This window comes from Sinohyriopsis cumingii, chromosome 2, assembly GCF_028554795.1.
Source record: "Sinohyriopsis cumingii isolate HCF-2022 chromosome 2, ASM2855479v2, whole genome shotgun sequence".
Taxonomy (NCBI): domain Eukaryota; kingdom Metazoa; phylum Mollusca; class Bivalvia; order Unionida; family Unionidae; genus Sinohyriopsis; species Sinohyriopsis cumingii.
Window position 1 is genome coordinate 80,531,209 of NC_142962.1, and position 13,785 is coordinate 80,544,993.

At 38.1% G+C, this 13,785-nt stretch overlaps 1 protein-coding gene across 3 annotated transcripts in view; it reads left to right on the forward strand.

Moving 5' to 3' along the window:
* Positions 1–13,785, forward strand: part of LOC149805266 (spermatogenesis-defective protein 39 homolog) — a 173,426-nt gene that overhangs the window by 61,229 nt on the left and 98,412 nt on the right. For all 3 annotated transcript variants that reach the window (XM_089948965.1, XM_089948956.1, XM_089948972.1), the window contains one exon: positions 7,384–7,476. In XM_089948965.1, the coding sequence (XP_089805091.1) occupies positions 7,384–7,476 (93 nt within the window). The remainder of the gene's footprint in view (positions 1–7,383; positions 7,477–13,785) is intronic.

The window sequence follows — 13,785 nt, forward strand, 5'->3', positions numbered from 1 at the left end:
TTTGTGATCTTGGTAATGCAAAAGAGCTTTTTTTATTGTTGGTTAGTTTCCTGCAGGTTTCTCACCCCACTAGTAAACAGTCACTTACAGATATATATACATAGACTGTCTAGATGTTGATAAAGTGCAAAGGCAAGGTTTTAATGCTGTGGCAAAGTTAGACATCCTGCATACTTGATTTCACACACCTGATGATCTTCCATCTTGCAGAAAAGGATGCTAATGATCATTGTTGTTTTTTGATGTGCTTCATTCAGTTTGCCTCTCCACTACTGTTAGGGCAATGGATTGAGGAGGTGAGGAAGCAGGAGGCACAAGAGTTGCCCTTTAACTTTTAGTACAATCTCTCAGCACAACCCTGTCAGGGAAGGTGCAGAAGAAAGGATGATAGTAGCCTGAAAAATCATAATCCTCAGTATCACTATTTCTTTTTCTTTTTTTGCCTGACCTAGCAAATTTTAGGTGGTCATATGCCTCTATTTTTTGCTGGCATGCAGTGAAGGGAGAGAGAGAGAGAGAGAAACACAGTTTCTTCTTTCCCAGGGCTTCCATCAATCATCAGTTATACGCCATCACCAGTGCCCTCTGGCAGATCACCTTAGGTGCCATACTACTCCCTTTTTGTCAGATTTGGAGTAACCATTCTCCGAAAAATGATGGGTTATCGAAGCTGTGTGAGAGGGTCTCTGGATTTTGCTATATGACCCCATCCCTCCACTTTAATGGTCCTACCTTCATGATGAAACTCCAAAGTGGTCCCAAGAAGACGAGGTGCTTTACACAAGAAAATCTAGTTTTTGATAGTAAAGAACAGTGTAGATTTACAAAAACAGTATATTCATGCAACTTCTACTCCAGAACATTTCTGGTTATGAAACCAATGGCAAATTGAAACCTGCCAAACCTCAGTAGGCTTAATATTATTCTGCCCAGTTTCAAGATGAACATTGCAGGTATATTAGTCTTTCAGTGTGGTGCATTGAGTATACTATCAATTTTGACATTTTCAATGCATACTTCTATATACTGATTCACATGGCCCCCGTCTAAACACATGGGCCTTCACCGAGAGTTCAGGATGTCTACCACAGAGAAGGCTGTGTTCCTGGATGACAAATTACAAAAATGTTAAGTAAGTGTTTTTTGGTTCACGACATAAACAACCTTACTTCCCTCATTATATGGTGGATAATCACTGTTGAGAATTCAGACTTTATCCCATCTCAACATTTGTCCTTATAGGTATGGAACCATTAACACATACCAAAATGGTGTCTTCTTCTTAGATACATCCAAATTATCATTCATGCATCAGAGAAGGCATCAACCATGACATCAAAGTTGGACATGCAGTAATAATAACCACAAAAAAACCATTTGGTAAGTAATGCTTTTGGTTTGTGACGTCAACAACCTTACTTCTCTCATTCACAGTTCAGGGTGGATAATCACTGTTGAGAAGTTGGACCTTATCTGTTCTCAACATTTAGTCCATATTGATGTGGAACTCTTAACACATATGAACTTGTTGTCTTTTTTCCCAATGCATTGAAAGTATAGCTGAACTTGTTGTTTTTTTCCCCAATGCATTGAAAGTATAGCTCATACATCAGAGAAATCATCAAATATTGTTTAATAGAGGAAGGTGCATCTGGAAGCATTCTGAGAAAGTTCTTAATATCAGTCTCATGGAAATGAAAACCATTCTCAATGCCTTCTACATTTACATGGAATGTATCCATGGAAACAGTCATAATAATGTTGGACAGTTTGGTGTGGTGTCTTGCCTCTGTAAAAGGGTGGTGGACAGTCACCAGACCTTTACCTCACTATATGTTAACCCTTTAGTTACTACAGCTGTTGTGCAGTTTCACTACTGCTGAGTGCTATCGTATCAGTTACTGAGACTACTGAGGCTGGTTGCTAGGCTTAATACTAGAGCATCGTCAAGGCTGACAATAAAAACATGGTTACATTTATATTCATTATTTCATTAGTTTTTGCTGGATTTCAGTGAAATAAAAAACAGCTTACCTTGTATAGTATCTGTTATTCATATATTTCCACTTAATATACTCCAACTTCCCATCATACAAGAAATCCCAGTCATGTAAACTGTTTATAATCCCACAAAATAAATCCAATATTTACATATGTACATTTAAAAACATAAATGAAATCCACACTCTAATTGCAGAGTTGAGAGTGGTACCTCTCATAACAGTCATTATCCACACATAAATGACGATGTATATTCCAAGATATGCCCACATCTCCGTGATGCTGATTTCATACCATTTCATGTCTTGCTTTTGGTCCCCCATTTTCTTTTCGTAATCGTTTATTTCTTTCACAAGCTATTCCACCAGACATTCACGAAAAAAACTTGAGAAAAAAAACTTTCTCATTGCTTAGTCCAAGCTCGATTGTTGAACCAAATGAGAATCAAACGTGGCGAGGTCATAACTCCACTGTGCAAGTGGGACTGTGTCTGCCTCATCAGACCAATTAAAAATCACTTGCATCTGGTGTTGAAATGGGACTGACATCAATAATTTGATCCATTTTCTAAGAATGAACAATTAAACTCTTTGATATCGTTTGCACTGAACCCTTTAAAGTTGCTCATATCTGAATCGGAATCCATCTTTGTTTATCTCAACTACACGTTTTGTAATGTGCAGAAAAGCCCCGACAGTGTGTCTAAATTTAACCTTTCAGCATTCAAACTTGTATCAAAATGTTGAGTAAACAGTCCTCTCATTGCTTATGATAATCAAAAATATGTAAACTTCTGTACTTTTAACCAATCAACATTTAGTTAACATAGCGGTCACATCCACATAGATGCGACTCGGGGGTTTTGAGTACTGCTGAACTACATACACATAAGCAACACTGGAGTAGTAAACTAGGCTTATTGACACTGCATATATGTGTCATTGGGGTTCAGGAGCAATTTACAGGTGATGCTTAGATCTACAGTAGTCCCCCTCTTACAAGGCCACCCCTATTGCAGCAGGGAAGTGGCCTTATAATGAGAGTGGCCTTTCTAGAGGGGGGAGACATATAATGAATAGTAAATACATAAGAAAGTCACAAGTACATTTAATTCTCAAACATTTAATATTTTAATTAAAAAATCACATGCATGTTGTGAAATAAATGTAAAACAAACTGTTTCATCATTTTCAAAAGAATGTTATGAATAACCAGTGATATAGTTTTAAAACTGTCTTTATAATTATGTTACAGATCAAATCATCTGTCACTTTATTGGTAACAGTCTAAAAAACAAACCAGTCTCGTCACAATTAAAAATATCCTTGCTGTCATATCCCCTGCATATATCGTTTAGTCTTTTGTTCCAATCTTCGATAACTTCATTATTAACATCAGCTGATTCTCCACTAAGGACAGAACACTTAATATTGTGTTGCACTTGAAATCTGTGCAACCATCCGTTACTTGCGGTAAAGTCATCATATCCCAATATAACTGACAAAATTGTTGCTTTTTCTTGTCCTTCAATTCAGGATACAAACATCTCCTGGCTCAAACAATCTTTCTTTCTCCGTCCATTTCACCTTCCCACTTCTGCAAAATTGTTTCTTTATCTTTCAAGATATTGTTTATCTGGGTCTTTCCAACATTAGTTTTCTGCAAGGATTCTTGACCCCCCCCCTCCACCTATCGGTCAGTTGAATTGCTTTCACTTTCTCTTCTAAACTGAGAATTTTTCTTTTCCTCGATGACATGTTGATCTTTTTGCAGTAAGTTATTCATGTTGCCAACTACAATACTGATAAAACAATTTTTTATGCATCTAAACAAATTGCTGTGTGTTTTTAAAGGAAGTGATCTTGTCACATGATTCGTTAGTCACAGTCTGGTACCCTATTGTTTTTATACATTTCTTTACACTAAGTGAGAGAAGCCAAAATGGCTTCGATATGTACCATTAACATCACACAGATTTGACCTCACAGCCGTTAGGATTTGTAATTTTGACAATTATTGTCAGTAGTAATAGCCACTAATTATCAAAGTAAACAAGCTCAACATCTTACTAAACGAAGCCATAAAGGCTATCAAACCATTTTCCTGCTGACTTGTGTATTGTACATCGATACTGCCACTTCTCAGCTGTTATTACTGTTAAATAATTGTAATCTTAACAATTATCAGAGTGACTAAACCAGACATCTTATGATAACACAGCAGTAAGGCTAATTGGATTACTTGTACTTACCCTTTTGTATGGATTAAAATTTGAGTCTTCCTCTGCTTTATGGAATAAATGTGGCTTCTCATGAGGCATAAATGATATAATATTAACTTTAGTGGTACATGTACTTTAGTCAACACTTCTTTCAGTAACGAAAACCTGACATCGGGAAACAGAAATCAGATTACTTAAAACACATCTGATGAATAAAATACTGGTTCTAGATACATATTAAAATAAGATGCAGCCGCTTGTGAGGGGTAAATTTTGTATTGCATTAATATGGTGGCCGCTGGTCGCGTTAGCCAGGTGGCCTTTCGTGAGGGGTACTTTTGAACACAAACTCATTGGTGCCAACAGATTCTGGCCGTAAGGAGCCAGTGGCTGCTGGTCAGGGGGGCCATTCAAGAGGGGGACTACTGTATACACAAAGCACTATATTGTGTCACTTTAAAAATTGTTGCATTGTTTCAATTTATTTTCAAAATTCCCTTGAATACCTTGAAAAGGAACTTAAGTTGGCTTTCCTATGTCAGCCAGCTTGTATATTAAAATAAAATCAGCACATTTAAAAGAAGCCAAAGTCAGCTTCCAAGGATGGCTTACTTTGTAATAAAAAACCTTTGTATTTGATATTCTTTATATATAAAAAATTGGCACACTTAAAAATATGCAAAGTCAGCTGCTGAGGTTGGCTTGATTTGCAATAAAAAAACAAAGTTTTTTTTTGATATCCTGGAGATAAGTTCAGGTAATGAGTTCATTGCTCACTGCCATTTGTGTTTATTCTGTTTGCTTAGCATCTGTAGTCATAACTAATACAAACAGGCATTAATGTTTGTAGGTAAATAGTATACACAGCAGTAACTTGCTTTAATAATATTTTTTTAACCCATGCTAGCAAAAAGATTGTCGTTTGCACTCTAGTGAATGTATTTTCAAATAATGATTTTTATTTGCGAGATACTGTCACATGTCATATATTTGACTGGATATAATACAATCTTGGTTATTTTGCACCTAACATCATGCATAAATGGCAGGTACCTTCAAGCAATCATTTGATTATTTCCCTCTCGTTTGCTATTTTGTTGGATCCAGTTTTCAGTTGGATAACATATTCAGACCTTTCAGTACAATAAAATGCAACTTGATTCTATATGTTCACACCAATGAACAACAAAGTGTCATTGTTATCTGACATAAGCGATACATGCTACAATATAGATGACAGTGCTATATATACAAGTTCATCAATATGTTTTTCTGTAATGCTTATGATGAAGAAGAAAAAGAGGAATAAATGATAATACAAGGTTAGTTTCTTTCATTATATTATCAAATAAGCATTTTGTTTATCTATTTTATTGCAACGTGCAGTGGGAGGGGTGCATATTCAACGCAAATTTATTGTTTCTTAGGTCTTGGAACATATGACATAAGTTTTAAAAAGTCACCATAAATTCTAGGACAGGAAAACAATTATTGTATCATGTCCAGATATATATGGTGAATATGGTGATTAGTATTTTAACAGAATTAAGATAACAGATAATAATAAAGAAAACATCTGAATGACTGTTCAGTCCATTGTGTCAAATATGTTACAGGACTGGTGCTGCTCCTATTTTGACAGATGTCGTACACTCCAGAATTACCTGTTGATATGTTGTTTGCAGTATGTGAAAATATTTAAATGCCCTCCCTTGCTGCTGTGCTTCACAAAGTAAAGTTATCAACCAGAATTTATGTAATTTATATTTGCTGGGTTGTACTTGCTTTGATAATCACTTATTACTTCCTAAATCACCTTCAAAAATGAATCACACTTGAATACTGTTTGGACAGCTGAAACAATCATGATTTGCATTTAAAATATGGAGCAAAATCTGACTTAAGATAAACATTGTCATGGTTCACAAACTTGCCAATAATTTTTGTTAATACAGGATGGCTTAAACATTCTCATTCAAGGCAGTAATGTGTAATAACTTTTGTTCTTCAACATCCATCTAACGTCTCGTTGATTTATTTATAACTTAAAACAAATTGGGTTGTTCCACTTTGTAACATTACCTATGCAAATTGGTGCAGTGGGCTCACCCACAGCAGTCTTCAAAGGATTTAACACCTTACCTAAGCTATTATCAACCAGTTAAATAATACAGGAAATTGTGGTTGTTTGTTAATTTACCTTGTTGCCTTTAAATTGCCCCTTTGACAATTAGCCATATGAACAGCCCCAAGGATAGTTTTACATAAACTCTGATCAGGGCTATTTAGTGTTTATATTTTACATAAACTCTGATTAGGGCTATTTAGTGTTTATATTTTACATAAACTCTGATCAGGGCTATTTAGTGTTTATATTTTATATAAACTCTGATCAGGGCTATTTAGTGTTTATATTTTACATAAACTCTGATCAGGGTTATTTAGTGTTTATATTTTACATAAACTCTGAACAGGGCTATTTATTGTTTATTTTTTACATAAACTCTGATCTGGGCTATTTAGTGTTTATATTTTACATAAACTCTGAACAGGGCTATTTATTGTTTATTTTTTACATAAACTCTGATCAGGTCTATTTAGTGTTTATATTTTACATAAACTCTGAACAGGGCTATTTATTGTTTATTGTTTACATAAACTCTGATCAGGGCTATTTAGTGTTTATATTTTACATAAACTCTGATCAGGGCTATTTAGTGTTTATACATCTTACAGACATATACTGAGGTAGCGTTTCTTTTCTTTTTTTAATTTATTGGTGAAGATTACTGAAAATCATGTCTTTTGAAACACGACCATGTCAGTGGGGTTTGGAGTACAAAATCGTGCTTGTTGCACGATATTTCTTATGGCAGGTGTGTGTTCAGTTTTTTAATGACAGAGCCTGATCTCTTTTCTAAGAACAGTTTGCAGTAACTAGTCAAATAACAAATAATTGTTCACAACCACTCCTTCATCAATCTGTCAAGGGCAAACTAATTAAACATCTATGAATCAGCCATATTCATGAATACATTTAACATTATCACCTAGGTCAAAGACAAGTACAGACCTCTTCTTTCTACATAAGACATGCAGGCAGACTCTTCTGTCTTCTGACAGCTCTATTTCTTTATTCACTTTATTGTACATATTTGCAGCCATACTCTCTGGAGCAATACAGATCAAAAGAAGAAAAATTAGAACTGCTTGATAGAGCCATAGAAACACATGATGGAAATGCCATTATTGCTGTAAGTTATCTGTGTGTTTTCTACATTTTAATGCCTTGTTCTTTCTTATCTAAAATTGATATGTACCTTTGATATAAGATGTTAGGTGATACTTAAATGCTCAAAATGTATACCTTTGATTACAACATGGTGACAATTCATGTACTACAATGTTTTATGTAAAAAATACGAGATGTTAAATAAAAGGACTAATTTTCCTCAGTTATCTCATATTATTGGTATGAGATAACTGTCAAGGAAAGTAGAAATCAAAATGACTGTCATTAACTCAGAATAGTGTTGAGTACAGTATAACACTGCTATAACGCGCTCTGTTATAACATGAATTGGGATATAACACGGTCATGATTTCATATAGATGTATTTTTTCTTGTACACAAAAAAATATTCTTTCTTAAAAGTATGGAGGAAAAACAACGTAAAAACTTTATTATCATTTTGGGGAAGAGATCGCGTATGAATAATACAAGATGATCATGTACGAAAAATAACGCATAAAATGTTCGCGTAGGACTTCGTCAGTGTTGCAAACTTGGATTGTTTTTCCTTATTTGCGGCAAAACATACCATGTGACTACCACAAATGTAAAAAATGAAAATTAAAACTATGTCTTACTTATTGGTTTATTCAGTAGGCATGGAGAGCAGCAGGGGGGGGCGAATCGGACATTTTGTCCAATCGTTATTTTGCTTAATTATTACTTTCTGCACTCAACGATCTAGTGTCGTCAGCGCCTGGTAAAAAAAAAACGACGTCGGTCCATCCTACACGATGGTGACGTCATTTGGTTTAATTAACACCTTCTGCGCGCCGATCCCCAGCGTCGTCAGCGTCCGGTAAGCACATCGACGACCGCGTCGATGTCATCGCCCCCCCTGCTGCTAAGAAGTTATTTACAATGATCTTACAAACAGAGTGATCACTAACTCCTCCTCCTGTAGATCAATTAGGTTATTTGACTGATCGGTGAGTTTAAAATTAATTCTCGTTAAAAACCGATCATGGCATCGCATATAGACCGGATTAATCGGATTCTCAACGATTAAAAATCCCGGAGGGGCTGTTGGTGAAAATGAATAAAGGATATATCCCTGTTGAGCTTGATTTGATTGATTGGTATCTACCAGGTAACTCCCTTCGATAACATCACACACTAGATTGATTGCTATCACCGATGCGATATTTACGTTGTATGGAGCAATATGCATACCATCATCCCCGTTATCGTGTCTGAGGATATAAGTTGATGGACTGAGAAAATCATTAAGAGACTTTCTTAGTTCTGGCGCGTTGTATCCTGGAAACTTGAAATCGGGTAAATCGGCTTCTGTGATATTATACCCGGTTAGGAATTTTTGTTTATTATCATCGCTGCTATCGGATATTGTCTTAACGATTCGCTCATTAATATATTCCATGTCTGATATAAGTTGATTTAACACCTCAACGTGTTTTCGTGCTTTTGTTTTCCGTAGCTGTTCTAGTTGTGATTGGTAATTACGATTAATCTCGGCAAACGCACCAGTGATATCATCTAAACGAACTGTGACCTTGGCTGACAATTCAGGAGTTTTCTTATACGGAAAAAACCATTGCATGGTATTCCTGTCTTGAAATATAAACTCGCTGGGTAATAACGTGTTTCTTATAATAGACAAATCATTCAGATAACTGGGATTAATCTCATGATACGATTGCACATTTGTGTGCAAATCCGCGGGTGGATTCTTAGGCCATCCTAGTATGGTTCTTATTGAACTGTTATAAATATCAACCATATACCCCGGTGTGCTTATTTCAATCGTCGATGATAACGTCGGTTCATGAACCGTAATAGCGATTTTTGATTCCTTTCCTGTGATCGATTTTATTCTGCGTTGAAATTCTTTATTGATTTGCTCTATTTGGTATGACCCAGTTGGTATTGTAACCTCCTCCCAGTCTGGGGTCCCATCGGGTTTATTTGTCCATGCAAAAACCAGCGAGTTATTAGGTTGTTGTCCGTTAAATGCGTCCGCTCGAATATTAGGCCAACTGTGATATACTCGCAATTTTGCCAGCGCTATTTCCTTCACTGGAACCGGCGACGGGAAGTTCACACTGAATTCGGGTTTCGTTGACGTTATTGATATCATATTTGTTTGTACCGGAGTGGTGTTCTCCGCGATCCGCTGAAGTAATTGAAACCCTTCGGGGTTCAGCGACATTATTATTATTTGTTGTCTTTAGTGTCTAATTTCAACAACCAGGTGGTTCCGGCTTCCAGTTGAAAATCCTCGATTTTTGACATCGCGGAGCTATACAACTGGACCATCGTGGAGAATTCAACATCGGATACGAACAAATTATCAATTGACAACGAGATCAACCCGGATAATTTCGAGTACGCGTCGGATACTATTTGATGTTTTACTGTATACTCGTTGAGTTTTTTCTGAAAACACGATGATATCTTCCTAGTGATTGCGTTGGCGACTCCAGCAACTGTTGTCATCGCGGAGACAGCGATTGGAACAGCGATCGGGGCTATCGTGGTCACCGTGGATAAAATAACACCGGTACCGGCCACTATACCCGACACCGAGTACACGACCGCGTCGATGGCGGTTATTTTTCGGCGGTATTTTTTTATTTTTGCACGGTATTGTTCGGAAAGCGTTTTCAAGTTCGCGGAGAATTCTTTTGCGGTATCGAATCGATATTGATGTGACGTCGGTGATACCTCTGATTCAATTTCCTTGGTGGTCATTTTTATTTTAAAAGAACTAGTGTTTTTAATTACTTAGATTCGCTACAAATTCCACATACCATGTAATGTTTGCCCCGGCTAGATTTCTATCAACGGCATAAATTGTAAACTTTTCAGTTGCGTTCTTGTCTATAATTGTTGATATTGTATTGTTAAACCCGGATGAACTCGACGATAATATATTAAACTGCATCATTGAAATCAGTGTCAATCGATAAATGCCCTTAACAGTTGCGGTGATATTTACTGTATTCTGTGTAGGAGTCCAATCGAATGATCCATGCCGAATTGTGTATACTGTGTTGATGATGTTCTCATGAGGGATTTTTATTTTTTCAAATTGCTCTGCTACTCTCGGTAGCCCGTCTTTAATCGCTTCAACATCAGTTCTGATTATTCCTACTTCCTGCCAATGCGCGTCTATATTATTCTTGTTCGCTGCAACATTAGTTTTGATTGTTTCTATTTCCCGTGTATTCTCGGTCATACTTTTTTTGTTTGCTGCAACATCAAGTTTGATTGTTCCTATTTCATATGTATGCACGTCTATACCTTTTTTGTTCGCTGCAACATCAGTTTTGATTAATCCTATTCCCCGCCAATACGCGTCTACATTTTTTTTGTTCGCTTCGACATCAGTTTTGATTGTTCCTATTTCCTGTGTATGCGCGTCCACACCCTTTTTGTTCGCTTCAATATCAGTTTTGATTGTTCCTATTTCCTGTGTATGCGCGTCCATATTATTTATGATCGTTGTAACATCAGTTTTGATTGTTTCTATTTTCCGTCCATGCGAGTCTACATTATTTATGATCGTTGCAACATTAGCGCCGATTATTTCTATTTCCCGTTCATGCGCGTCTACACTCCTTTTGTTTGTTGCAACATCAGTTTTGATTGTTTTTATTTCCTGTCCATACGCAGTGATATCATTTATAGTTATTGTAATCTCATCCGGCTTGGTATTTTTTTTACCAAAGAATTTATCAAAGTTGTCATCGATCCTGTTAACATTTTTTCGCAACGGGGGTAAATTGGCCGACATCTCCATAAGATCCGAAATAGCATTTTTTATTATTACAAGATTTGGTTCGTCTGCCGTCGGGGGTCCCCGAAAAAAACTATTGACAATGTCTCGCATTTCGCTGACGTGCGTTATCATCGACCTGAACTGTTCTCCATGAAAGTTAAATTCACCACGTAAACCCTTTAACGAATTTGACATGGTTATATAATTGTCGCCAAGTGTACTTATTTTTCCATTTATTGTCAAGATGGATTCACCCGGTTTGAGTCGTCCGTCGCCGGTATACAACGCGATAGTGCCCTCGGCGGCATCACGCTGTCGTATTAAAACGTCATTCAGCGACACATTACTGGATTTCAATTTACCCTGGCGGTCTTGAAATACAACTATTTCATCTGGGTCAACACTGGTTAAGTTCAACGTATCAGCGATTTCATCCTCAATTAGTTTTTTTATGTCATCGGTGGCGGGCGTTTCCGTGGGCTTTTTCAGCGCCGAAACCGGTCGTCCCCAGATATCAATCATCGTTATTGTAAAAAAAACCAGCGTTTCTAATTAACCCGCCGGGCCTCTACGACCCCACTAGTGTATTCGTTTACAACCATATGAGGTGGTTTTCGCGATGATGAAATCGCCGCGAGTACGTTCAATACCTCACGGCCACATATCGGCGGGTCACTCAATTGCTGTGTTGGCAGCGTGGAATAAAAAACCCGGGCTGAACACGCCCGGGCTGAACACGCCCGGATATACCGCATAAACTCTTTCGGCGGAGCTAACCCGTATGAATCAAAATAGACGATCGCACGCGGATCAATCGCGTATGCAACCCAATGAGTTCCCGCTCCGGAGGACCCATCGAGGTTAATTATGCCGGTTTCAATATTCCTTGGTGCCGCCGGTAATTGATCCCTCATAAAAACACCTCTGAAGTTTTTTATCGCTAACGCGTTTGCGGCGTCTATTAAATCAAAATTAGACATTGGAGTCATAGACTCAGGAGTCATTGACTCCCGAGTCAATAAACGGTTCCCGGTAGTCTTAGACCCTTTCCCGAATACCATGAATACGGGGTTCCCGGTAGTCTTAGACCCTTTCCGGCCACGGGTCGTTTTTTTTTGTAGCCTTTCCCGGTTGCCTTCTTCAATGCCATTCCCGCCGCGGTACCAACGGCCCCCAACGCCGCCGCCTTAGCCACTGCTGGTGCGGCCGCGGCAATCAACGCTGGAATCGCAGCTAACAGCGGAAATATCCCACCGGTCTTTTCCATGTTTTTAATTGCTGCGGCGGAAAAATCTATTTGAACACCCTTTTTATTCTTCATCGCATCATTGAAATGTTTTATTTGACGCGCCGTCAACGATATCTTATGATTACCACCTGCCATCTGTGACGGCTTCAGCGTTATTGTGGTTCCACATTGTTTAGCCAACTTTGATCGTAATTTCTTGACTTGACCATCAGTCAACTCTACACTGACGACACTATACGACATTTTATTGTAAACGCGTTTATGCTTTCAATTACATGTTTTCCACTGGCGCATCAACGATTCTCATTCGTCCACCAACGCCTTCCAACAGCATTGATTTATCGCTGAGAATGACAGCAACCGCTCTATAATTAACATTACCCGGGGCTATACGAGCTCGGAAGTGTATATCAACGACGGACTGTCTCGTTAAATCAAGATGTTCCAGCGAAAAATAATAAATCGGATACAGGTTTTTAAAATCAAGTTGTGATATTTGCAAACCAGTGTCGACGTTTTGATCACGGCCCATATATGACAGCAATCGATGATACACACGTGCGATGTGGTTGTCACCGTAATTAAGATGTATATCCTCGGATGGTTCCTGTTGTCCGTTTATTCTCAGCGAAACATCCCTGACTCCTAATTGATCAAATATCATATGGCTGCGTTCTTGACTACCCAATCGTTCCCTATTCTGTAGCGCTATGAATATATGACGCGGGGCTGAAACACCCTGTTTTGATGCTAGGTGCCATGTAAACGTATCGGCGACGTTATCCTCTTTAGCATCAGTTGTTACCGCTAGCCAACTCAACAGCGATTTCCCTCCCTGTTCCATAAATGCTAACAATCGTGCTTCCGTGGTAACTGATGGAGTCAGCACCGGCATCCACAATGCCATTTTAGTTAAAATGACTTTACCGGCAGCGACGCCAGCAGCACGCCATATTGCATTGTTATCATCGCCCCTTCGCGTCAGCGCGATTGTATGCTTAGCCCCATAGACAACTTTTCTGACATTTCTGCAGAATCCAAATATGTGATGGAGTGGAATCGCGCATGAAAACTGTCGGCGTGGCCCTTGCAACATTCCTACTCGTGCTGCGAATCCTAGATTGTAATCATTGTTGGTGCTTTTTATAATATTGAAATTAGCGCCTGGTCTTGCTCTGCGGTCTGGATTGGCTGCTTCAGCCTGTGGGTCAGTTGCGGTATCTCTTTCCGCCAGCACGTTGATGTACTGAATATGATCAGCGTTATTAGTGGTATCCTTT